Consider the following 22,886-nt stretch of genomic DNA (forward strand, 5'->3'; position numbering starts at 1 on the left):
CAGCCACCACCCCTTGGAGTGATGTGTCAGGCAGCAGTAGATAATTGGGGCATAGGCTTCCGTGCACACTTTTTATTCTAAACCAAAAATCTCCTTGCACCAGGTAAGCATCTGGAATAGGTGAATGGCCATTTCTCTGCAGTGCAGCATGCACTGATTATGCACCTTATGGGTGGGCCTATGGAAGCAAAGAGCCAGGAGGCGAGGCTCAATGAGATAATGAGCTCACAGCCACATACATGAGCCCTGCCTCTGCCACTTTCCAGCAAGGGAGAACTTAGACAATATGCATCACTGCCCTGAACTTCGGTTCCTTCATCTGTAAGATGGAGACCAAAGTGCCTACTAAGTTAGGGCCCTTTGGAATACAGGGGATGTGTACACTAGCTGAATAAAATTAAAGGAATTCATTGATTCACGTAACTGAAAAGTTTGGAAGAGAACTTCAGGATAGAGGAATAGGAATCGCTTGGCCAAAACAATGTCATTCTCTCTCTCTCTCTCTCTCTCTCTCTCTCTCTCTCTCTCTCTCCCTCTCTCCTTCTCCAGCCTTTCCATCCCTGGGTTCAGTTTTCTCTCCATTCTTGGGCAAGAGCTGAAGAAGGGTTCCCAGCAACTGCACACAGTGCATATCTTACCAGTTTAACAGTCATCACCGATGGTGCCTCTTTCCCTATGATTGCAGCAAAACTCTCAGGGCTAACACTCATTGGTCAGCTAGGCTTACTTGTAAATTACTTTCTCTCTGATTGGTCAAACCTGAGATGCATCAGGGACAGCGGTCAGCTTGACCTCGGATGGCCATTTGGGGAGGGCTAGTGTCCCAGGGAAAACTGATTGTCAGAAGGTGTTATCAGAGGAAAGCAGCCAGGTGTCCTGCAGGCACACACAGACTTGCCCCCACGAGACCCAAAGGAGACACCCGAACACGTGAGCAGTGATGTCAACATTGATGTCGGTCCAGTGGTGCTTCTTTGTTCCTGGAAGCTCTTGATTCACGCTTTCCGGAAGGAGAGGCTGAGTATGTTTCAGCAAAGGAGAAGAAAATGTTTCTCTTGGGCTCCCAGGCAGCCATGATTCATTGGTTTTCATCTGACTCAGAACATAGTGTAATTATGCCGGGCAGGTGATGAATATCACAAAAGCACTGCTGGGTCTTAACATCCTTATGAAAAAGAGGTTTCCACTACAAAGCATCCCCTTGAGCTCTTCAGATCAGGGAAACAGGTTTATAAATCCATAAAATCAATAAAAGTGTGTGCCCGAAATTCTACTATAAAAAATCCATGGGGAACAAAAGAAATTGCTGTGAACAAAATGCACATAGAAACTTGCACATATTTTCAAGATTTTGTCCAATCAGGGTTTCTCCTATTTCCTCTTTTTTTCAACTGCAATAGAATTTCTTTATGGACAGTGTCTGTACCATTTGGGGATCTTAAAGTACTTTGGAGAGTATGCGGGTGCATTTAAGGATGGGTTTGAATTTCTATCATGTGAGAATAAAGCCCTATTTGGCAAGAGTGATGTCAAGAAACCTGAGCGGTCTCACAGAACAGCGAGCTCGGCACTTTGATTACACACTCAGTTCAGTAAAAAGCTTTTGGCATGCCCTTGAACTCAAGTGTATTCACAAATAAATCATACCTTTGTATTAGGTATGACACTGTGTGCTCTATGAAACATGCAAAATAGACACTATAACCGGTGAGAGGAAATAAATATAGAAATCCCTATCTTCTCTTCCTCTACCTTGAGGGACAGTCTGGAATTGGCTCATGGCCTGGGAGGCTTAGCAAGTCCAAAATCCAATGGGGCAGGGTAGGGGGCGTCAGCAGGCTGGAAACTGGGGGAGACCTGCAGAGCCCAAAGGCAGAGTGCTGTCAGAACTCCCTCCTGCTCAGGGGAAGTCAGTCTTTGTTCTAGCCTGGCCCTTCAACTGATTTGGTGAGGCCCACCCACACAGGGAGGCTATTCTACTGACAGTACACTGATTTAAGCGTTAATCACGTCCAAAAAAAACCTACATTGAAACATCCAGAATAATGTTCAACCAAATACCTTGGCACTGTGGCTCAGCCAAATTGACACAAAATTAACCATCATGACTCCATGTGAGAAATCTTCAGTACAGGCAGATAATTACAGATCATAGGGAGCCCCCTGACTGGTGTTTCATGTGCAAAGGCTATACCTAGGAATTAGAAGGTGCTGGGCTCAATAAACATGAGGCTCTTTGGCTCGAAATACAAGGAGAGTGGGCAAGAATGGAACATGGTACACTCTCTCAAGAGAGTAAGTTGGCACATGTATCATCCGTTCCAATACATTTATCCATTGACCCATAGATGTCAGACCTGGGAATTCCATTCAGTGATGCTCAGTGCAGTGCTATTTATGAGATTAAAAAAAAATAGGCTATCTGTAAGGGGTGTGATTTGATAAATTATGGTATATCCTGTAATGAAATATTCTATAGTTCAAAAACAGAGCAAAAAATGCTGATGTAGAGGCTCCTGGGTGGCCCAGTTGGTTAAGCATATGCCTTTGGCTCAGGTCATGGTCCCAGGGTCCTGGGATCAAGCCCCCTAGGTGGGCTCCTTGCTCAGCGGGGAGCCTGCTTCTCCCTCTCCCTCTGCGTGCCGCTCCCCCTGCTTGTGCTTTCTCTCTCTCTCTAATAAATAAATAAAATCTTTAAAAAAAAAAAAAGTACTGGGGCGCCTGGGTGGCTCACTCATTAAGCATCTGCCTTTGGTTCAGGTCATGATCCCAGGGTCCTGGGATCGAGCCCCGCATCGGGCTCCCTGCTCCGCGGGGAGCCTGCTTCTCCTTCTCCCACTCCCCCCGCTTGTGTTCCGTCTCTCACTGTATCTCTCTGTCAAATAAATAAATAAAATCTTTTAAAAAATAAAAAAATTTTAAAAACACAGGTGCAAAAACTTATTCATGATAATTATTAAGTGACACTATACATTTATAGATATATACCCTTTATATAGGATATGATTAGCTCCTGTATTAAAAATAGTGAGATATATGTAGGATTTTTTTTGTCGTGGAAATTTCCAGAAAGAGCCACAAGAAACTGCTATCAGCAGTTCACTCCGAGAAAGACAGAGACTCACTTTTTCACCTTGGACCTGCTTCAAATATTTTCCACCACATGCATATAAAGGGCTTTTGTATGTCTTTCAGTGGCAGAGATTTCAGTTTGTGCTGTAATAGTGATTGAAATGATGTTTGGGTCCGCTGTGGGGCACGTGCAGGACCGCCGGGGCCCGCAACATCCTCTCAATAAAGCAGAGCCCTGCCGTGCGGCTGCAGGGGGGACAGGGAGACCCCAGAACCACGGGGACAGCCAGCGGGGCAGTCTACCTCCAGTAGGGCAGGAAGAAGGCAGAGCAGCTGAGGACGGCCAGGGACATGCCGCTGAGAGTGCGGGGGCCTGTGGGGTGCCGCAGACGGGCTCACCGACGCCGGGGAGCCGCGTTCGGCCAGGGCTCAGCCAGGCTTGGAGCGCTGAGCTCAGCGCGGTGATGGAAATGCCTGTATCCTAAGTGCTTCGCGGGCATCAGCGTGTGGAACCCTGACGACATCACAACAGAACCAGCGCTGCTGTCCCCTACCATACAGATGAGGAGACTGAGCCAGGAGTCAATGAATGAACGAACGAACGAATAAGTGGATGAAGCCACCCCAGGGTGGGCACCTGTCTAACATGACCCCGTGCAAGAAACGCACATAGACTCCGGAGCTGGGTTTTGAAGCTTGCCAGCGAGGCGGTCAAACTCACGAGCCAGCAGAGAACTGGCTTCGGCAGCAGAGCAGGCTGAGCGTGGGGCCCCCAGGGTCCTCGGGAGCCCACACGTGGACCCAAGGTTCACAGCCCCTGTTCTGGGGGGCAGGGGGCTTTCCAGATCTAAGATTCCAGGATTCTATGATAAGTCATGACGTCCCTGACCCTTTGACGTTTATAAGCTTAAACCTCCCCCCACACACACACACAGAAATTAAAATCATTCCGTATGAACCCTCAAGTATCCATTTCACGGCAAAAGTGTCCAGAGGAATAAACTACAGTTTAGTGCAGAGTAGGGTGTTTTTGTTATCTGGCATCCGAGAATATTACCAGTTGTTCGGTCAGGGTGACCACCAGATTCTCTGTCCCAGTGTGGACACTTTGTGCGTGAAAGGGGCACCATCCATATTTATGCTGAGACAAGCGCGCCAGCCAGGACATCTTACTGCAGGCAGAACGAACCTGGATCAGATCATGTCCATTTGTGGCAAGCGGGCACCGGCTGCTTTTCCAGGAGCCCCGGGCAGAAAGGGGTCACCTGCTTGCCTGCCCCTCCGTCCCAGCAGCGCTTTGGCTAACTCCCGTCCCTGCACTTTTGAACCTGCTGTTCATTCCCTATGCATACACACAGTGTAGCCTGGTGCCGGGCCGGCCTTGGGTGGCCTGAGGCCGAAGAGCCGAGGGGTCAACACCCAAGAACGGCACTTTTCTCTCTCCTGTTTGCTTCTCACCTTCTCTCCAGTACTGGCACTGGGCTCTCCATAATGTTCTCTTAACCCCCTGGCACGCTCTGCTGTTTACCAGATCAAAGCTCAGTGAGCCCAGGGGCTGGCCACAGCGAAGGCCACTTGTCCCAGAGCACCCACCCCTAAGCCACACTGAACATCATCCAGAATGCTGGGGCAGGCATGGGTTGAAATTTAACCATCCGGATCAGGGGGTTGGGTGAGTTTCTACAAAAAGAGGTGGGCCAACCCCATCTCATGGTCGTCCCGATCAAAGCGAGAGCAGATAGTAGGAAAATCACCCTCTTTTCGTTGGGGTCTGCGGGGAACAGACCCAAGATGCTAAGGACCCCAGTGTTGGGCAGGAGCCTTCAGAAGTCCTCTGGTTTCTCCGTCTTGGTCAAGCAGATGTGGGGGGCTCTCTGCAGTCATCTGCGAAGGCCAGAGCGATGGTGCTCGCAGGGTCCCTGTGCACAAAGAAATCGGAATGACACTTGTAAGTAGATCCTTGAATTTCCCCAGATGCGGTCTGACATTTGGCTAATTCTGTAGTGTGTTCCAAAATGGGAGGCAGTCAGACCGGACTGCTTGGGTTCAGGTTCCCACTCTGTCTCTTTTCCTCTGGGTGACCTTGGGCAATTCCCTTAACCTCAGCTCCATGGGGCCATCAGGAGGGTGAGATCCTCAGAAGAAGACTCGTAGCAAGTGCTCCCCAAGATGAGCTGTTATTAGGAACATCCAGCCCCGCTCCAAAACCCGTCTGGCAGAGAACGTTTTCAGCAAACCTGCCATAAACAGATCATGCAACCAGCTCTGTCCAAAGACTGCCCCCGGTCCGCTGCACCCTGGAGGCGCCCGTCCTTAACGCCCTGTGACCTTGGACTCATGCCTCTCTCTTTCTGGGTCTCAGATTTCCCCTCTGTCAAAAAAAAAAAAAGGCTGGCAGTAAGGTCACTTCTGAAGGTCACTTTTCTGAAGTATCTGCACTTGCCAGGTTTGGACAGTTGAAAGAGCGTGGGCTTCACAACCAGTGGCTCCTGAGTGTGGGCACTCGGGACAAGTGACTGTTGTCAGAGGTGAGAGTGGGGCCAGCGGCTTCGCTGAGCCCCAGTCTCCACACCTGTAAGAGGGGAGGACTACGTGTCACACGGGGTCACATAAAGATGGAACAACAGGCGTAGAAAGCCTGCCACAGCCCGGGCTCTCAGTGAACATTACGGACCCTTACTCAGAGTGGGTCCCAGACTGACAGCAGCATCCCCCCGGGAGCTTTCTAGGAATGCAAAACCTGTGCCCACCCTAGACCCACCTGTAAATTTCAAACCATACACAAAGGCCCTCCCACTTGTGCCTCCTCCAACCCCAATTCCTGGAGGTCACTGCTATGTCTACTTGAGAGCTCAGCCTTCTGGCGCTTTCCTCCATGCTCATAGAATGTGTCTACACATTCACAAGACTTCTCAAAAAAATAAAAAGTGACCCCACTGTGCATGTTGGTCGGCACCATGGCTTTCTCCAGTGTCCACTGGAGACATCTTCACGATTGTCCCTCAGCACCTGTCCCCTCTTTCATACTTGGTACGACTGTGAAGAGCATCAGACCACCTAGACTGGAATCCTGGCTGTGTGCCCCTGGGCAAGTCTCTTAACCTCTCTGAGCCCCAGTTGCATCGCCTGTAAGAGGTGGGTAATCACAGTACTTCCCTTACAGAGCTGTTGGAAGCAGAAATGAGGTCAGGAATGGAAAGGCTCAGAACCGCGCCGGGCACCTTGCCGACGCTTGCCAAGTGCTATGTTGTGTGGATGTCCCTGTATTTAACCATTACCCTGTTGGGGGACATTAGGTGGTACCCAGTCTTTAACGATTACCAACCACATTCTCACATATCTGCACACACGTATGTAGGACTGAGTGACATTTTGTGCCGAGCGCCTAAATCCGCTCACGCCCTGGTCTCCCAGCTACGTTCAGGAGAACCGAGGGCTCGGTGGTTACTCCCGAGTTCCACAACGCACAGAATATATTCTGCCAAACCGGGGAGACTAGGGCTTCCTGAGACATTTATGCCTCCAGTCTAGTGTTTTGTGTATTGGTATTCGGCAGCACATTTCCCTTGGGGAAAAAAAGAAAGTTTGTTCCTAACACATTGTTCCCCCATTCTCCGCGGGGCATCTGCTCCGGGACCCCCAGCAGGCGCGGGACTTTATAGGACTGTTCTCTCCTATATGCACACATCTACAGCAAGTTTAATATACTAATTAGGCACAATACGAGATAAACAACACAACCTATAACAAAATAGAACAACTCTAACGTAGACTTGTAGTAAAGTATGGAACGCTGGCCTCTCTCTCAAAACAGCCGAATCTACCGCACTCACCTTCTGGCAAGGACATGAGATGATAAAACGCCCTCATGGCGAGAGGAAGCAGGGTGAATGACGTAGGCATTGTGACCGGGCGTTAGGCTCTCAGGGACCCAACAAGGACCTGACCCCGCAGCAGAAGGAGGGTCCTCTGCTTCGGGTCCGTGGCGGATCGCTGGAGGGTCACCGAAACGGCGGAGAGCGACACTGCGGGTGAGGGGGGCCTTCTGTATGACTGAAAATCACTGGTGGCTTGGCCTGGCGAGAAAAGACAGCGCTACAGAAGGTTCCGGAATCATTCCAGGCGGGCGTTCTCCAGCCCTGCTTCCGTGCGTGCGGCTCTTCCTAAGCCTGGGATTGGCGGCATCCACACTGGCAGCTGACACCCGGCCACGGCGGGAACCTTTCGGCCACGGAAAGGGCAGACGCCGCACGTGAGGGCATCCCACTCCTCGGGAGAGCTGCTTCCTACCGCGCGGCGTGTGGCCGACGTTCCCGCGGGCGTTTCTGGCTCCTGCGTCTGCCAGGAGGCTTTGCTCTGTCCAGATCTGTCCCACGCGGCCCCCGTCCTTCCCTGCCTGTGGGCCAGTGCGTGACCCACAGAAGGAGCACCATGAATACTGGTTGAGATCAAAAGGGGTAACATTTTACTTTTATTACTTCCTGGCAGAGACCAGCGTCGGTTAAGGCAAGACTGACCTTGGGCACAGCAGCGTGGCCCTGGGGGTACACGGCCACGGCGAGAAAGCGCGGAGGCCTCCTCAGGTCCAGCCGCCTCGCCCGGGCGCTCTCAAGGATGAGCTGCCCCCCCCTTTTTTTTTTTGCCTCTCCCCTTACCTTCTTTTTTTTTAAATTTTTTTATTGTTATGTTAATCCCCATACATTACATCATTAGTTTTAGATATAGTGTTCCATGATTCATTGTTTGTGCATAACACCCAGTGCTCCATGCAGAACGTGCCCTCCTCAATACCCATCACGGGCTAACCCATCCTCCCACCCCCTCCCCTCTAGAACCCTCAGTTTGTTTTTCAGAGTCCATCGTCTCTCATGGTTCTTCTCCCCCTCCGATTTCCCCCCCTTCATTCTTCCCCTCCTGCTACATTCTTCTTCTTCTTTTTTTCTTTCTTAACATATATTGCATTATTTGTTTCAGAGGTACAGATCTGAGATTCAACAGTCTTGCACAATTCACAGCGCTTACCAGAGCACATACCCTCCCCAGTGTCCATCACCCAGTCACGCCATCCCTCCCACCCCACCCCCCACTCCAGCAACCCTCAGTTTGTTTCCTGAGATTAAGAATTCCTCGTATCAGTGAGGTCATATGATACATGTCTTTCTCTGATTGACTTATTTCGCTCAGCATAACACCCTCCAGTTCCATCCACGTCGTTGCAAATGGCAAGATCTCATTCCTTTTGATGGCTGCATAATATTCCATTGTATATATATACATCACATCTTCTTTATCCATTCACCTGTCGATGGACATCTTGAGCCGCGCCCTTTTACTTGGGGGCAGAGACTATGTTCCATGGGGTTGGCAGCCCCTTCGCGCCACTCCACAAATGTAACCTAAGAATACGCCCTCCTCCCCACCATGCACCTCTGTGTCGGGCAAGTTCAGTCTCTGGTGGGACAAGGACAACCTCCGTGACATCCAGCCACTGGCGAGTTCCGCGTGCAGCCCCACTCCGTGCTGGCCTCCCCGAAGGAGGGACGGGGGCAGGCGTGGTTCAGGAGGCTGTTCTGTGTGTTAAAGGTCACTTCGCATCAGACACAGTCATGACCTGTGCCAGCTCAGGGGGGCTTTGGGGAGAGAGCCGACCATGGAAGGCCCCAGGCTGCTGGTACAACAGCGAATTAGAGCGGGAGGAAGCTGGGACAAAAGTCCAGGCAGTTACGCCGGCCCCCGAGGCCGTTGTCACCCATCCGTCCATGGTGAGAAGGCCGGCGACAGCTCAGAGCATCGTGAGGCATTGTTTCCAGGCCCTGAGGGCGGCCTGCAGGACAGGTGGCCACGTCTCTCCCCGGTGGGTGGGCACGGACTTCCTGTGACCACACCGTGACCATGACCACAGATCAAAACCTGATCGATGCAGCGCCGGAGTGTCGGTTGGCGGATGGTCCGGAGAGGAGACGGAGCGAGGGCCCCGCACACACGGGCAGACCTGCTGGGCAGCCTGGTGGCCCCCGGGCTCCGTGTTGGGCCAGTTTCCCGAGGGCTGTCTCCTCTGGGGGCTCGTCTGTGAGGGTTGCTCCCTCCCCCCGAGGCACTAATAATTCTGACATCTCAGTGAAGGCCTCCTCTTCCTTCTCTCCACCCCAGTGCACCCCCTCTGGAAGGGCCCGGCCTCCATGCCGGGGGGCACCCGACAGTCGCCCATCAACATCCGCTGGAAGGACAGTGTCTACGACCCGCAGCTGAAGCCTCTCAGGGTTTCCTACGCCGCGGCCAGCTGCCTGCACGTCTGGAACACTGGCTACTTCTTCCAGGTGGAATTCGACGACTCGGCCGAGGGATCAGGTGAGCCCGGGCCGGGGATGGGGGGGCTTTCTCTTCTCCCATCACAGCCCGAGAGCAGGGCCACACTGGGCAGGGAAGGGGCCCAGGGCTTTGCTTATGCGTGGTGTTTGCGGGGCAAGGAACAGAGGCGTCTCAGTGTTGCAGGGTGGGGAGGTGGTGGTCATCTTCAGGATTATAATGCACAGCTTCACTGGACATTCCAGGGGCTGGTCAGGAAGAAACGAGAGGCCCGTGGCAATATATGTAGATGGTGCGTCACAGAGAAGAGCAGAGCAGGTGGGGGGAGAGAGGGGAGGTGGCGGTGCGGCCTGAAGGCAGAGGAAGAAGGAAATTGTGCTGACGACGGGGCAGGGCATCCAGAGCCTGGTATCTTCGCTGGTTCTTGCCCCACAGACACCCAGCTGCTGGGAGGGGAGGAGGGGAGGAGCACAGAGTACAGCAGGGGAGGGCTGGGGCGGGCAGGTGGCGAGGCTGTGAGGTCGGCCCTGGAGCCTCCATCCCTGACTGGGTCTCAGCACCTTCCCAAGAGCTTCGTGTGGACCCTGCCCTCAGAGGCTCACCGGGACGCTCACCAGGTTTGGGATGGAGGCTCCGTCGGGTCTGGGAAGGCGTTCACATCCGGGCTGCTGCTGGATTCTGTCTGGTGTTCCTTCGGCACCTGTTGGTATCCCCGTGAGTCCTGTTTATGCCGAGCCTCTGTCTTCCTTCCGGGAGTGGGGATCGCCGTCCACAGCGGCAGAGGGTGCCTCTGTGACCAGCCCCCGATGAAAACCTTAGGCACCGAGGGTCTTCTGGGCATCCCTGGGGAACATCACTTCACCCATGTCATCACAACTTGTTGCCCGGGGGGAGGGGCGCTCCTCGTGTCCCATGTGACTCCACAGAGCGGGCTCCGGAGGCTGGCGTCCTCGGGACAGCGCTGTCTGCCCCATTTCTCTTTGCAGATTCACTTGTGTCGTTTCACGGTGATAATCTTAGCCACGCGTACGGCTGTGTGCGGAGTGTTGGGAGTCCTCCCAGGGAGTCTTCGAACCTGGGGATCCCCGGCCCAGCCCCCAGTCCCAGGTCCTTTCTGGGCCAGCCCTCAGCCCATCCCTTCCGCAACCCAGTTATCGGACTCTCGCACCTGCTGCCCCGTGAGGATGCAAGCCCCACAAGGGCAGGATGACTGCTTCCTACGGAGCATCATGGGCGCTCAGTCGACTGATGGATGAACGATGAATGGAAAGTTAGAGGAGCAAATGAGCCTCCATTTCTCCCCCCAGGGGTGGAGAACAGGGCGCCCACCTCAACGGCCAGTGGGGGAAAGTGAGACCACCGCGGGGAAGCGCTCAGCCTCACACAAGATGGGCTGTGGTCACCGGCTCTGGCTGCTTCCTACGTGGTCAGTGGCAGGACAGTGGAGTGGGGACTTGCCTTCAGGCCGATGCGGAATCTTCCGAACACAGGCCCCAGGGCCGTCAGTCTGCTTCCACCGTGAGGGGAAGGTCTGCCCCGCGCCCTGCGTCCTACCTTTGTCACGAGCCCTGGGCTTGGACTCCCACCCGTCAAAGTGTCCTCGAGATTCTGGGTCACCCCGCCTGGGAGACATCTGAGCTGGTACAGCGCCCACTCCGGGCACCCTGAACCACGTGCAGGCCACCGGCCAGCCTTCCCAGGGGAGGGGCCGGATGGTGAGCGGACGCCCAGCTGCAATGGCCCTCCTCCGATGGACCGGCCAGCAGCGGGGTGCCAGCTTCTCCCTGGGCCAGGCCCTGCGAGGCGCTTCTCAGACAGCGGGGCTCACCTTTCCAGGTGACTCTCTCCCCGTCCCACAGGTAAGAAGGAGCCTGCCTTCCCTGAGTAGCTGCCTGTGTGCCCAGAGCTGCTCACAGTGACCCTTAGCAATGCTTCTCACAGCACAGGGCTCGCTGAGCGCCAGGGACCAGAATGCCAACTCTGGCCGACATTAGCACAGACGAACTTCCTGGAAGGATGAGCTGGGCTAACAACAGAGAGGAGGGCGAGCTGCATGCCCAGATCCTGGAAAGCACGGGAGCCAGCCCGGGGCAGGGATGCACGAACCTATTTACTCAGTGTGCCAACTTTTCTTCTGCCCTTGTCGGTCTGTTCCAAGTTCAAATTCCCAAGGAGCAAACTAAAATTGGATTTTCAGGTTTAATGTGCACATTTGTAGCATTTTTAAAAATTTTATGCAGCAACTTTAAAAGATTGAATAAAGAATAATAGCTCCTGGGGCGCCTGGGCGGCTCAGTCGGTTGAGCATCCAACTCTTGATTTCAGCGTTCCAGGCGCTCTGGTTCCGTGCTCAGTGGCGAGTCTGCTGGGGATTCTCTCTCCCTCTGCCTCTCCCCCACTGCTCTCTCTCAAAAAGAAAAAAAAAAAAGGAATAATAATAGCTCCTGAACTTTTAATTACTTGGTTAACAGTTACGGGAATAATAATTTTGAGAAAAACAGATGTGGTTGGGGATGAGTTACCATAGAGTTCACCTCCTCCCATATGATTATTATGCATAGTTATGGGTCTTACTAATATCTATATAACAGGTTTATTTTCCTTTAAGTCGTAAAATACAAAAAGCTGTGAGGGTCACGTTGGACTTCTGTATGTGCATTGTTAAGAGACATTTGACGGAATCATTGACATCCCCAGGGGAAAGGGTCTGGTGGCTTGAGCATGGCACTCTGACTGACATCCTCACCATGACCGAGACCCAGAGCGCCAGGATGCTCTGGGAAGTGGTGGTCCCCAGGGACATGGAGATGCCGTTGCTAGAAGGTGGAAGGTTTGCGGGACAGACAAGTGGACACCCTCTTCAAGAAGCACGTCCATCCCATGAATAACAGCATGGCCCCAAACAGACACCACAGTGGAGAGGCTCAGCGTCCTCACTCTCCTCAAGGAGAGACAGAGGCTGAGGGAAGGGCGGCATGTGAAGAGTCAGGTTCAAGCCGGGTTCCTGCGAGTGGAAAGCTCACATCCCGCCCCCACATCTGCCCTTTACCGGCCCCTTCTCCGAGCCTACGCTTGAGCACTCCTTGCCATGACTGTGTGAGATGGGTGTTAGCTCCCCTTTCACAGATTAAAGAAAAATGAGTCTCAGAGATTCATGGCCAGAGGCCACAGAGCCCTCACAGCAGGATGCTCCACCCTCCAAAGAAGGGAATTTTAGGAGCCTGAACCTCTGTGGAAGAAAATCTGCACCCAACATCCACAGAGATCAGGCGTGAAGCCACAGACGCTGACCCCATGTGAACGGAGGAAAACGTTAGCACACGGGGAGAATGTTCTGGGCTCGTGGTCAGGTCCCCAGAGAGCCAGCAGCCTGCTCAGGGTCCTAGCCAGGCCCATGTCCAGTGAGTGCACCCCAGCGGGAGGGCCGGCGGGCAGTGGGGTCGGCCTGGGACACCCATCCCTCACCCCGCAGCAAGAAGCCCATGCCCGACTCTCCGGACAGGTGGAGCGGGGACGCACCTGTGGTGCGTCAAGGGTGAAGCTGTTGCTGTTATGTTTGTATGCTGGATGGCTTACAGCATGTGTGTCTTGGACTCTGGATGATCCTGTGTCCAGCGGGAGATCGGGGTCAGATTTGAGGCTGGCAAACAAGGCTATTATAGATCATAATTACCCTGAGAATCACAAATCAAAGCCTCCTTTGGGTTAAGAATTTCCACCTCTTGAATTTTTACCCAGAGCATAACACAGAATTCGGCATGGCCAGTCCAAGCAGCTCCCTCTGCTTCGGGGATCCGTCCAGGGGTGGGCGTGCGAGTCAAGTCAGACCACTGAGCGCCGGAATTCTCCTGGGAGACGTTGGAAAAGAACCCCTTCTGCCTGCGCTGTGCTGCGGTCAGCAGCCAGCCGGGGCCCCTGGCCTTCAGGGAAGAGCCAAGCCAAGAGCTGGAGAAAAACTGAGGCCCGAGGCCATCATTGGAACTTCTAAATGCAGCTGTGCCTGAGGCCAAACCAGCCCCTGGACCAATAAATCTCTCTTTTTTGCTTAGGTCAGTTTGATGGATGATTCTGTCCCTTGTTTCCAAGAACCCTAATCCAGAAAACCAAAAGAAGTGGCTGAGTTGAGAGAGAAGAAATCGAAGGGATGCACACGTAGAGGATCGGCAGCCTCGTCCTTGTGCTTTCTGCCCAAATGCCATATGCAGTGGCAGATCTGCGAGGCCCGGGGTGGAGGGACCCCGTGCCTGATCCCCAGAGGCGGGCAGTCAGAGCTCGGGGCTTGAAGACGCCAGGTCTGTCCTCCCACGTGGGCCTGGCCCTTCGGAGACTGGCTCGGGGAAGGCTGGTAAATGTTTGGCCCCTGGCCTTCCAGGACTTGGGGGAGTGACAGGAAACCACTTTAGTGTTTGCGACCTTCCCTGGTGTAAATACTCCCACTCAGCCAGCTTCAAGCTCCCGACACAGTCACTGATCCCAAGTGAGGCATTCTCTGTACTGGGCAAGACTTCTTCTTGGGTTGCATGTGGCAGAAACTCAACTCAGGCTGGCGGAAGCAAAGAGGAGGGAAACTCACTGGCTCAGATCCTGAGAAGTCCAGGGTGTGGCTGGGCCAGGTGGCAGGAAGACCCCTGGAGGAATGGAAGGAACGGAACTGAAGGTGGGAGGAATCCGAATCCTCCCCGTGGGCTCTGCTTTTCCTGGTGGAGTCATTCCAGGCAGGGGATTCCCAAAGGGGAGCAAAATGGCGCTTGGTGCTCTGGTTCCCCATCCTGACTGAATGGCTGAGAGAGAGACAGTGCCTCTGTCCCCCACGATTGCGGCTCGGGCCCCAGAGCTCACCCTCAGAGCCCAGTGTGGCTGCTGAACCCCATCACGGCGAGTGAGGACGAGCCCGCCCTGGAGCCAGGCGCCGTGCCCAGAAGTGAGGGTGGTCGGGGCGGGGAGGCACACTCCGTGCCCTCGCCGCTGGGCCTGACGAGCTTGCTGTTGACCCCAAGCTGACCGAGGCCCACCCCGGACTCAGGTGGCTTTCAGAGTTCAAGACTTTTGTGCCCCGATGCAGCCAGGCCCGTGTGTTGACCTGGTCCTGACCCCCACTTTTTGGCTTCTCCACCACCTTCTTAATCTGGTTCAAAGGGATCCAACCCCCCCCCCCCCCCGCCGCCCCGCCCGCCCGGCCACAGACCGAAAGAATTATCTGGGTGTCTCTCCCTGGCCATATAAATTACTAGATAATTCCCCCTGTGGCTCGCATCCACACAGGCCAATCTGGTTTTACTTTACTTGTCATTCTCCCAAAAACCCAGTTTCCTCTCTCCGTCTCTCCTGCCCGACTTCACAGGCCCCACGCCCCCATCCCCAGCTCGATTCCCAGCCTCTCCCCCCCACCCCGTTTCTACATCTTCTGTCTTCGCTCACCTCCACTGGAAATTGGGGACTGCCAGGAGCAAAGGAAATTTAAAACGCAGCTGAACGATGGCGTGAGCTAAAACACGTTTGCAGTAAGAAACTGAGAATCAGGAGACGCGCCCATAACCCCAAAAAACCCCTGGATGGACGGCAAGGAAGTGCCTCCTGAGCAAAAGAGGAAGTGATCGGGGAAGGTACATCGTGGAGAAGTAATGGCGCGGAATCTAGGATCGCTCAGGTCAGGTTACTCCAACAGGTGACTGCCAGGAACTCAGAGCAAAACACAACCAGGAGGCCAAGACATTTTCCGTCAGCGTGGAAGGTTCCAGCAGTTTTTCCAGCGGGTGAGGGATACGAGTGCTTGGAGATTGGAGCGCCAGCCAGCCAGCAATGATGAGTAACAGAAGTGGAGACCGCGGGGCATTCCAAGGAATTCGAGAGAGTGGCGCTGAAGGCCAGGGAGGGGGCATGACGCAGGGGCGGTGGGAGGGAGAGAGCTTCCTAGGAGGGGAGGGAGCAAGGAGGAAACCAGGGAAAGGCCGCCCCCACCGTCAGACGCCCCTCCCCACGCACACAGCGCCTCACCCGGGAAGCCCCCTCGCCCCAGCCCGGCAGGTCGACCCTCCTGTAAGCGGTGGCCGCACCCACCCGGTCCACCAGATGGGCACGTAGCGCTCGAGGCCGCAGGGAGGTCCCCTTGAGGAGACACGTGTGACGCATGTCCTCTAGCAAGTCACCTAAACTCTCTGACCCTCAGCCTCCTCCTCTGTGAGGGGAAGATCGGACCCTGGCTCGGGAGGATTGAAAGAGGGTCCTGGGAAGCGCCCAGCACCCTGTGAGCTGAATTAACACTCGGATGACCGGATGATCGCTTTTGCCCTCACGGGCCATGACAGGATCCCAAGGAGGCTTGGCCACGTGCTCTTCCGACGGCTTCCACTGGAGGGAGCACGGAGAGGGCAGAGAAGCAGCTGCGGCCCGGCTGACGGCCAGGACTCCAGTGTTGTTTGTGTGACCCCCACTCAACTGGCTGCGGGAGAAAGGCCCCCTCCTGGCCTGTGGGCAGCCCCCGGAGGGTCACTCCCTTGCAGGGACAGTAATGGGCAAATGAGGCATCAGGCACCAAAGCCACATCGAAGTGGATTTTAAGTCACTTGTAAGGTGGGGCCAGTGACAGCCTTTTACCGCCTAAATGACGGTTCCTCACCACCCCCGGGGCCAAGAGATCCCACCTGGGCCGGTTCCTGCGAGCAGAGAGGTTCGCAAGCCCTCGACACGGAGATCAGCGCCCAGCGCACACCATGGGGCCTCTGTCGATTTTTCTCCTGCAGCAGGGACAGACCGGCAGATCACCGTGATGGGAAAGTCTGCCGAGGTCACTTCCATCAGCGGGGGGCCTGTAGGTGCCCGCCAGAGAAGCTGACTTGAGCCACTGGAGCCCAAACGGAGCTGCCCGGACGAATCTACGGGCTCCCTCCTGGAAAGTCAGGCTGGAGATGGTGCAGGGGACGGGTCATGGACACAGCAGCAGGAATGCTGTGCCATCTTTCCATTCCCTGCACCATCGCACTCAGGACCCACGTCCCCCGGGACCCTTCCACCTGCCGGCCGGTGACCCTGGGATCGCGCCGTCCCCACCGGCCAGTGTCTGTATTGTGCACCCCCTCCGCCCACGATGCTGCCCACTTAGAGACCCAGAGTCATCTGCACCAGGCTGAGGCAGGCTTCCTTCCTCCCCTCCTCTGCTCCTGCTCCCTCCTGCATCTCTCCAGATGGCCAGTTCCTCAGGCTTGGGAACAGGCCGCATGCCGGGGGCCAGTCTGAGCCCCGTCTGGTCCAACACTCCCCCACCACCCCCGTGCGTCCGTCATGGCCTCGCCCTGTGGATCGTGGGCAGCTGTCTGACGAAACGCTCCAGTTAACGGGAATCAACTTAGAAATGGGAGGTGGGTCCCCTTGGGGCCCTCAGAAAGTGCTGCCCAGTGTGGAAGCTGTCCCCCCTCTCCTGGTCACTGACCGGCTGCTCGAGTTCCTTCCGAGGGCCACCCTGGAATTCATCATTCCTGCTCCACACCAGAAGCTACAATTGTGAATCTGCAGGACAGCCCCTCCTGCCGCTTTCTCGGCAAAGTCTTAGTAAGCACCCTGTGTGTAGGGAAGCCTTAGTCCCAAGACGCACTCCCTGCTCACCAGCGGATCTCGGGTGGCGACTCACACAAAGAACGAAATTGAAAGGTAACTGACATCAGGGCGGGGGTGCCTGCGGTTCCCAACCCGGAGCCCGGCTGGCACCCCTGCCCGTGACCCCGCGCGGCCCTCGGGAGTGGGGTCCACTAACCATGGCGCGTAGAGCACAACAAGGGGAGGCTGTCTGGGGTGGGGACGGGGGGAGAGACCCATGGGGAGCGAGGAAGAAGAGGAGAGACTGTCAGGAGCCACAGCAAGGCCTTGGGAAGATGAATTTTGGGACCTTCTGAAGGAGATGCTGAACAGATGCACGAACGCCTTCAGGAGAGCCGCCACACACACGGTTAATCATCGGGCCTTGCAAGGGGAAAGCCTCCGTGGGCAGCGACTTCCTGGGCCTCCCCGATCCCAGCCGTCCCCGGGTTCCGCGTGCAGAGGGCCTCCGTCCCCACACGGCACGTTTCCTCCCTGCACGCCGACCCAGGAGCAGACTCTGGGGTCAGGCCAGGGCAGCTGAGCAATCACACAGCTGAGGGCCTTGGCTGAACCTTGGTAATGCAGGCATTTTTAAAGACCGGAACATTCCGTCTGTCGGCAAAGGCTCCGGCCTGGGCCGCGGCAGCAGCTGCCCCTTAGCGCCCTGCAGGAACCCCGCGGACCTCCGGTCTGTGCCGCCATGGTGGCCTGCTCTCTCTCCCTCCTGCCCTCGCCACCTCCTGTCACTTTCGGCCTAACACCCTCTTTCTCTTCGTCCCCAGGGAGGCCCTCTGTGCTGCTTAGCGTAGGTCCCGCAGAGCGCACCCCACCGCGCCCGCCGTCACTGCTCGCGCTCACCCCCAGCGCACCGTCTGCCTGTCCCTCGGAGCCCAAGCTCCAAGAGGACAGGACTGCATCGGTCCCCTTCTCTCTCCATCTCGATGCTCGGTAGACAGTGCGGCACATCATAGGAGCTCCCCGAATATTGGCCGAGTGAATGAATGACTTTCCTTCTTTGGCGCCTCTGTGGCCGGCCGCGCCCCTCCTCACGGACACTTCCTGCAGAAGGTTTGCCCCTCGGGGTCTGCACGCGCAGGTCCGGGCCCGGCAGTCATCGCGCGGCTTCGGGTCTCCGCGGGCCTCTGCTTTGATGGTGATGACGGTGACAGTTTGGGGAAGCACAATACTACCAGGAATAATAACAGAAGGCGCGGTCACTAACGGAGCCCCTTCTGCGTCCCAGGGGCCGCGCCAGGGAGAGACTCAGAGAGGTAAGAACAGCCCGCGCAAAGCTGAGCGACGCGGTACCAGTGAGCCCAAGTCAGCCTGGCTCCCAAACTGGAGCCACTACGTGATGATCTTGGAGCGAAACTACCCAGGGAGCGGGGGTGCTGGGGGGTGGCTCGCGCCGCTCCAGCCCCGACGTGTGCCGGCCCCCAGCTGTGGCTCCGGCTTGCTGGGACAATGACGGAGGCCTTGCTGGTGCAGGAGACACACGCGGGCCCCTCGTCCTTGCCCGTCACGGCTCCGGGACTTTAGCGAGCTCCTGGGGTGGCCCCAAGGATGGGCTGATAACACTTGGCGACGTTGCGTTATTTGCAGTTTTAACTGATTAGAGCATCTTAAACTTCTCTTGTGTTTAAGCCTTAAAACAACCGTGCCCGCCCAAAGCCTGCTTCTCTTGCTGAAAGCTCTGAGCTGACAAATGGACGGCTATTAACGCAACTGTTGCAAGCACAGACACAACAGTTTCTGGGGACAGCAAACTTCCCCGTGGAGTCCGATTCCTCCGGGTGTTTGCAGGGTCTGGCCGTGGCTCCGGCAATTCCACAATTACGTTTCAATGCACCTGCTCAGGGAGACTGCTGGGTGACACACCCACCCTCCTGGCGCCCGAGTCTGGGGGCTGGGGCCTGGCGAGCGGAAGGCCCCCTTCTCCCGAATCAGGCTTGCCTTTTTAAATAGTTTTATGAAAGAGAAATACCCTGGCACTGCACTGTCGTTATGAAAAGTCACCTTGAGGTTATTTGATCCAGGGCTGCAGCCTTAAGTTGAGTTCCTAAGTTTCCCAGCAGGAAAGGCTCATGGGCTGGAACCCCGCTGCACCGGCCGAGGGGCTGGACCTTCAAGCCCGCCTGGGATGGGGCCGCCGGGTGACTGAGGGCATCCTTGAACGTAGAAGCTGTGCTTTCTGACCTGCCTTTTCCCTCTTCCTGGGTGCACTCAGGCTGAAAGGGGCACAGGCCTGCATCTGCCAAAGGTCCAGGTTTGCGGTGTCTCCACCGACCCGCCCCAGGGCACCGTTCCAGCCCAGCCCAGGCTATAAACCAGCCTCCCTCCTCCTCACCTGTCCTCCTAGAAAGCTCAGGTTTTGCTTATCTCCTTGTTTGTGTTTGCATGTGATAAGGCTAGGGAGGTGCTGCAGCCTTGGGGGCCCGGGGCGGTGGGAGGCGGTGTCTGGAGCTTGCCCAGGATCGAGTCCTTCCTTTACAGCTGCCCAGACGTCACCCTGAAAGAGACACATGTCTTGGAGGCCCTGCTGAACAGGAACATTCTTTTCTGAGGTGGGCCAGGGCCCCAGGCTTCCAAAGGATGGCCTTCCATGCTTCCTTCTCCTGCGGAAGCAGACGGGCTGGAGTCTGGCTGGTGGGAGGCAGCTTCAGGGGCAGCTTCACGTCGGGGAGAGCGTGGGGCCGCGTCCGTGGGCTCCAGTCCTGTGCGGAGGGTGACCTTGGAAAAGGCTTCTGACCTTGCGCCCACAAGCCCCTCCCGTCCCCGCGGCTGCCCGTCCCTGCCACCATGGGAGATTTTTCTACAAGGGCATTTTTGGCGGGCTTCTAGCAGACATCCAGCTAGGGGTGGATTTATGCTGCATACCGTTGCTATCGCTCTTTCGGAGACCTTATGTATGTGCCTACATAGAATTCTAATTCTAATTCCCGCCTGAGCGGGAAGGGACCGCAAGAACCTTCTAGCTGGTAATTGTTTTCCAACAGATGGAGTCAAGTCCTTGAAAGTTTACATGCCGTAGAGTCACCAGCATGACTATCGTCATGACAACCCTCCACCAGGCACTCTCCCCGTCACCACCTCCGTTTATCCCACCAACACTCACTGCGCGGGTGGGGAGGCTGAGGCTCGGAGGGGCCGAGCGGCTCGCTCAGGGTCACGCAGCAAGTGTGAAGCAGAGGTAAGCTGCAAGTCCAGGCCTACCCGCCGTTCCTGCCTTCTGGCGCTCTGCTTCTAGAAAGGATGGCGTCGGCCTGCGTGGGTGAGCATGCTACTGTCTCCGCCGCGGTGCCCAGGCCGCCTCCTGCAGGGAAGTTGCTCAGACTCTAAGTGCCACACGCCCCCCTCAGGCTTGCCTCTTGGTCACGAACGGGTGCGTTTTGGCACGCGAGGCCACTGGTTGGCCCGCGCCACGAAGCCCCTCTGCCCCGTGGATAGAGGCTGCCAGGCAGGAGCAAGCACAGATATTTCCACTGCCCGGGTTCGTGGTTCTGTAATGTCCCGAAATTGTGTTTTCTGCTTGGAAGGATCAAGTGGAAAAGGCGTGGGTTTTCGTGTCAGACCTGGGCTCAAATCCTAGCTCCTGTTGCTGGGATTACCAGCAAACTGCCCACCCTCTGCTGGTAAGCTTCAAGGCAACCCAAAACTACAAAGGCCAGTTGTAGTTCACCTACAAGTTCACCTCCCCCCCAGGGAAAAAAACCAACCCCCTTTGTCATTTCAGCCACAGAAAATGTCCATTAAAACCTTGTGATTTGAACCCACCGGGAGGCTTTCCCATCTGCAGAGCGACTCCTCCACGGTCCTGTGCTGTGGCCACCGGTAGATTCGGGCTTTGGGACTTAGGACGTTTTTATATGCTTCTCTCTGTGTATTTTTAAAAATTGAAGTATAATTCACATGTGTGTGCTCAGGAGAGTCGAATACCTCATAAAACCATAGAACTCCACAACTAGACGAGAACTTAACGAGGTTCTAGACCAACAACCCTCATTTACGAGTGAAGAAAGGCAGCGAGGAGCTCTATGAGCTGGTCGAGGGCAGAATCGTGAACTCAATCTGTTTTCAACTTTACCGTTCAGCTCCTCCTGCTCCTTGTACTTTTCATGGCGAAAGCAGAACTGAGAACACCACCAGCCAGGGGCCTCTGACGTTGTCAATAGCATCGGTCACCCAGAGGAGCTGATGCGGGCTGGGCGACCCCTGGCATCTGCAGGGGGGCCTCCTGACCTGCCCCCCAGCCCAGTAGCCATGTGCTCACTTCAGTTAAAAGCAAGATGCACCACAGTTACCATTCTATCCGTAGCAACACTGATGGAAATCTGTTAGCAAAGTGCAGCCGGAGCTCAGCCAGCCTTGTGCATGGGATTCTCAGCCCTCGCCCTGGACTCGGGACGGGGCCCTTTAGTGCCCCATCATGGACGCTCCTGTCTGCTAACAGCTCTCGGGGAGGCCGCCCCGGGGACTGAGGGTGACTTAGAAAAGAGTCCACCAATAAAGCCCGGTCGTATAGTGAGACTACCTGGAACAGGGACTGCATTCAGGTTGGCGCTGACGGAGAAGGCAGCGTGCTGTTTCTCGGAATTTCTTTACGTGAACATCTTGCTCGTTACATATTAGTTTGTGGAATTCTTTGGTGGTGGAATTTAAGCTGCCACTTTTTCATTCAAAAGACATCTTTTTTTTTTTTTTTTTTTTTTTAATTAAAGAAAAGCCTGGAAACCTTCTAGGACGGGCATGCATCTCAGAAAGGTTTTCTCTGCCTTCCGGGGGCACCAAAGGGGATGAGGTCCCTGCCGCCACCTGGTGGCAGCGCTGAGTTCTGCACCCGCTCTGGTCAGCTGGGGTCAGCTGGGGCCAGAGGGCCACGGGGACAGAGGTGAACAGACAAGAGCCGGCCTTTCACTTTGTCCTCTGTGCAGGACGTCGATCTCTCAGGAGGGAACTTGCGTGACCTCCGTGTAGGTAGACGCTGTCCCAGCAAAGGGCAGTCCGACAGACAAACTAACGCACGGGTTCCTCTGGTTTCATTTTCCAGGGATCAGCGGTGGCCCCTTGGAAAACCTCTACAGACTAAAGCAGTTCCATTTCCACTGGGGGGCGGCGGACGAGCGGGGCTCAGAGCACACGGTGGACGACCACGTGTACCCGGCAGAGGTTGGTAGACACCATCCTCGCAGCAGCTACGTCGTGGGGGCTTTCTACGCCCCAGGCTGGCGTGGAGGGTGACCGGCCAGCCTGGGTACCCAGGAAGGGAGCATTCCCGGGACACTGGACTCTCGGGGCTCAAACCGGAGCAGTGGGCCGCCCTACCCATCCAATCACACAGCTGTCCTAAGACCAGGGTACCGTTCATGCTTCCGTCCAACAGAAGGAGAGACCAAGGTTCTAAGTGGCTCTGGGACTTGCCAAGGTCCGCAGCTGGGATTCAAGAGCCGCTCCCTCAGCCACGTGCCCGCTGCTGGTCGATTATGGACTTAGAAGCTTCCGGTCCTTCGAGGCACTCGGGGCCTTCGACGGAGATCTGAAAATCCTTACAACAGAGATCATCTTCTTGAAGCGACGAGACGTTTGCATCATTCCAAAATGGGATTCTGTAGAGGAAATCGGTAGGGATAAATGTTAGGAGATGGTGTTTGCAGCTGTGGGGGGGTGCAGTAAGTGGTGTTTATAGACTTCCCCCCAATATTTTATTATGAAATTTTTCCAACATACAAAAAAAACCAAAACCCTGGAAGAACTGTTCCGTGAGACCCCGTGAGGCTGCCACCCAGATGCAATGGTTAACAGTTTGCCACATTCACCTCCTCTGTCCATCCACCCGTCCCTCCGTCCACCCCCCGAACACCTGACCTCCTGATGCATTTCAAGTTATGGACGATTTTTGTCTTAACTTTTCGCTGCCATTGTTAGGGAGCAGGGCTACA

At 55.5% G+C, this 22,886-nt stretch overlaps 1 protein-coding gene across 1 annotated transcript in view; it reads left to right on the plus strand.

Moving 5' to 3' along the window:
* Positions 1-4,791: 4,791 nt before the first annotated feature.
* The window catches only part of CA5A (carbonic anhydrase 5A), a 31,485-nt gene continuing 13,390 nt past the window's right edge, over positions 4,792-22,886 (plus strand). Inside the window, exons 1-3 of the mRNA XM_032389801.1 lie at positions 4,792-5,020; positions 9,223-9,420; positions 21,998-22,116. Coding sequence (XP_032245692.1) covers positions 4,864-5,020; positions 9,223-9,420; positions 21,998-22,116 — 474 coding nt within the window. The 5' untranslated portion in view covers positions 4,792-4,863. The remainder of the gene's footprint in view (positions 5,021-9,222; positions 9,421-21,997; positions 22,117-22,886) is intronic.

The sequence above is a fragment of the Phoca vitulina genome, unplaced genomic scaffold (assembly GCF_004348235.1).
Source record: "Phoca vitulina isolate PV1807 unplaced genomic scaffold, GSC_HSeal_1.0 scaffold56, whole genome shotgun sequence".
Taxonomy (NCBI): Eukaryota; Metazoa; Chordata; class Mammalia; order Carnivora; family Phocidae; genus Phoca; species Phoca vitulina.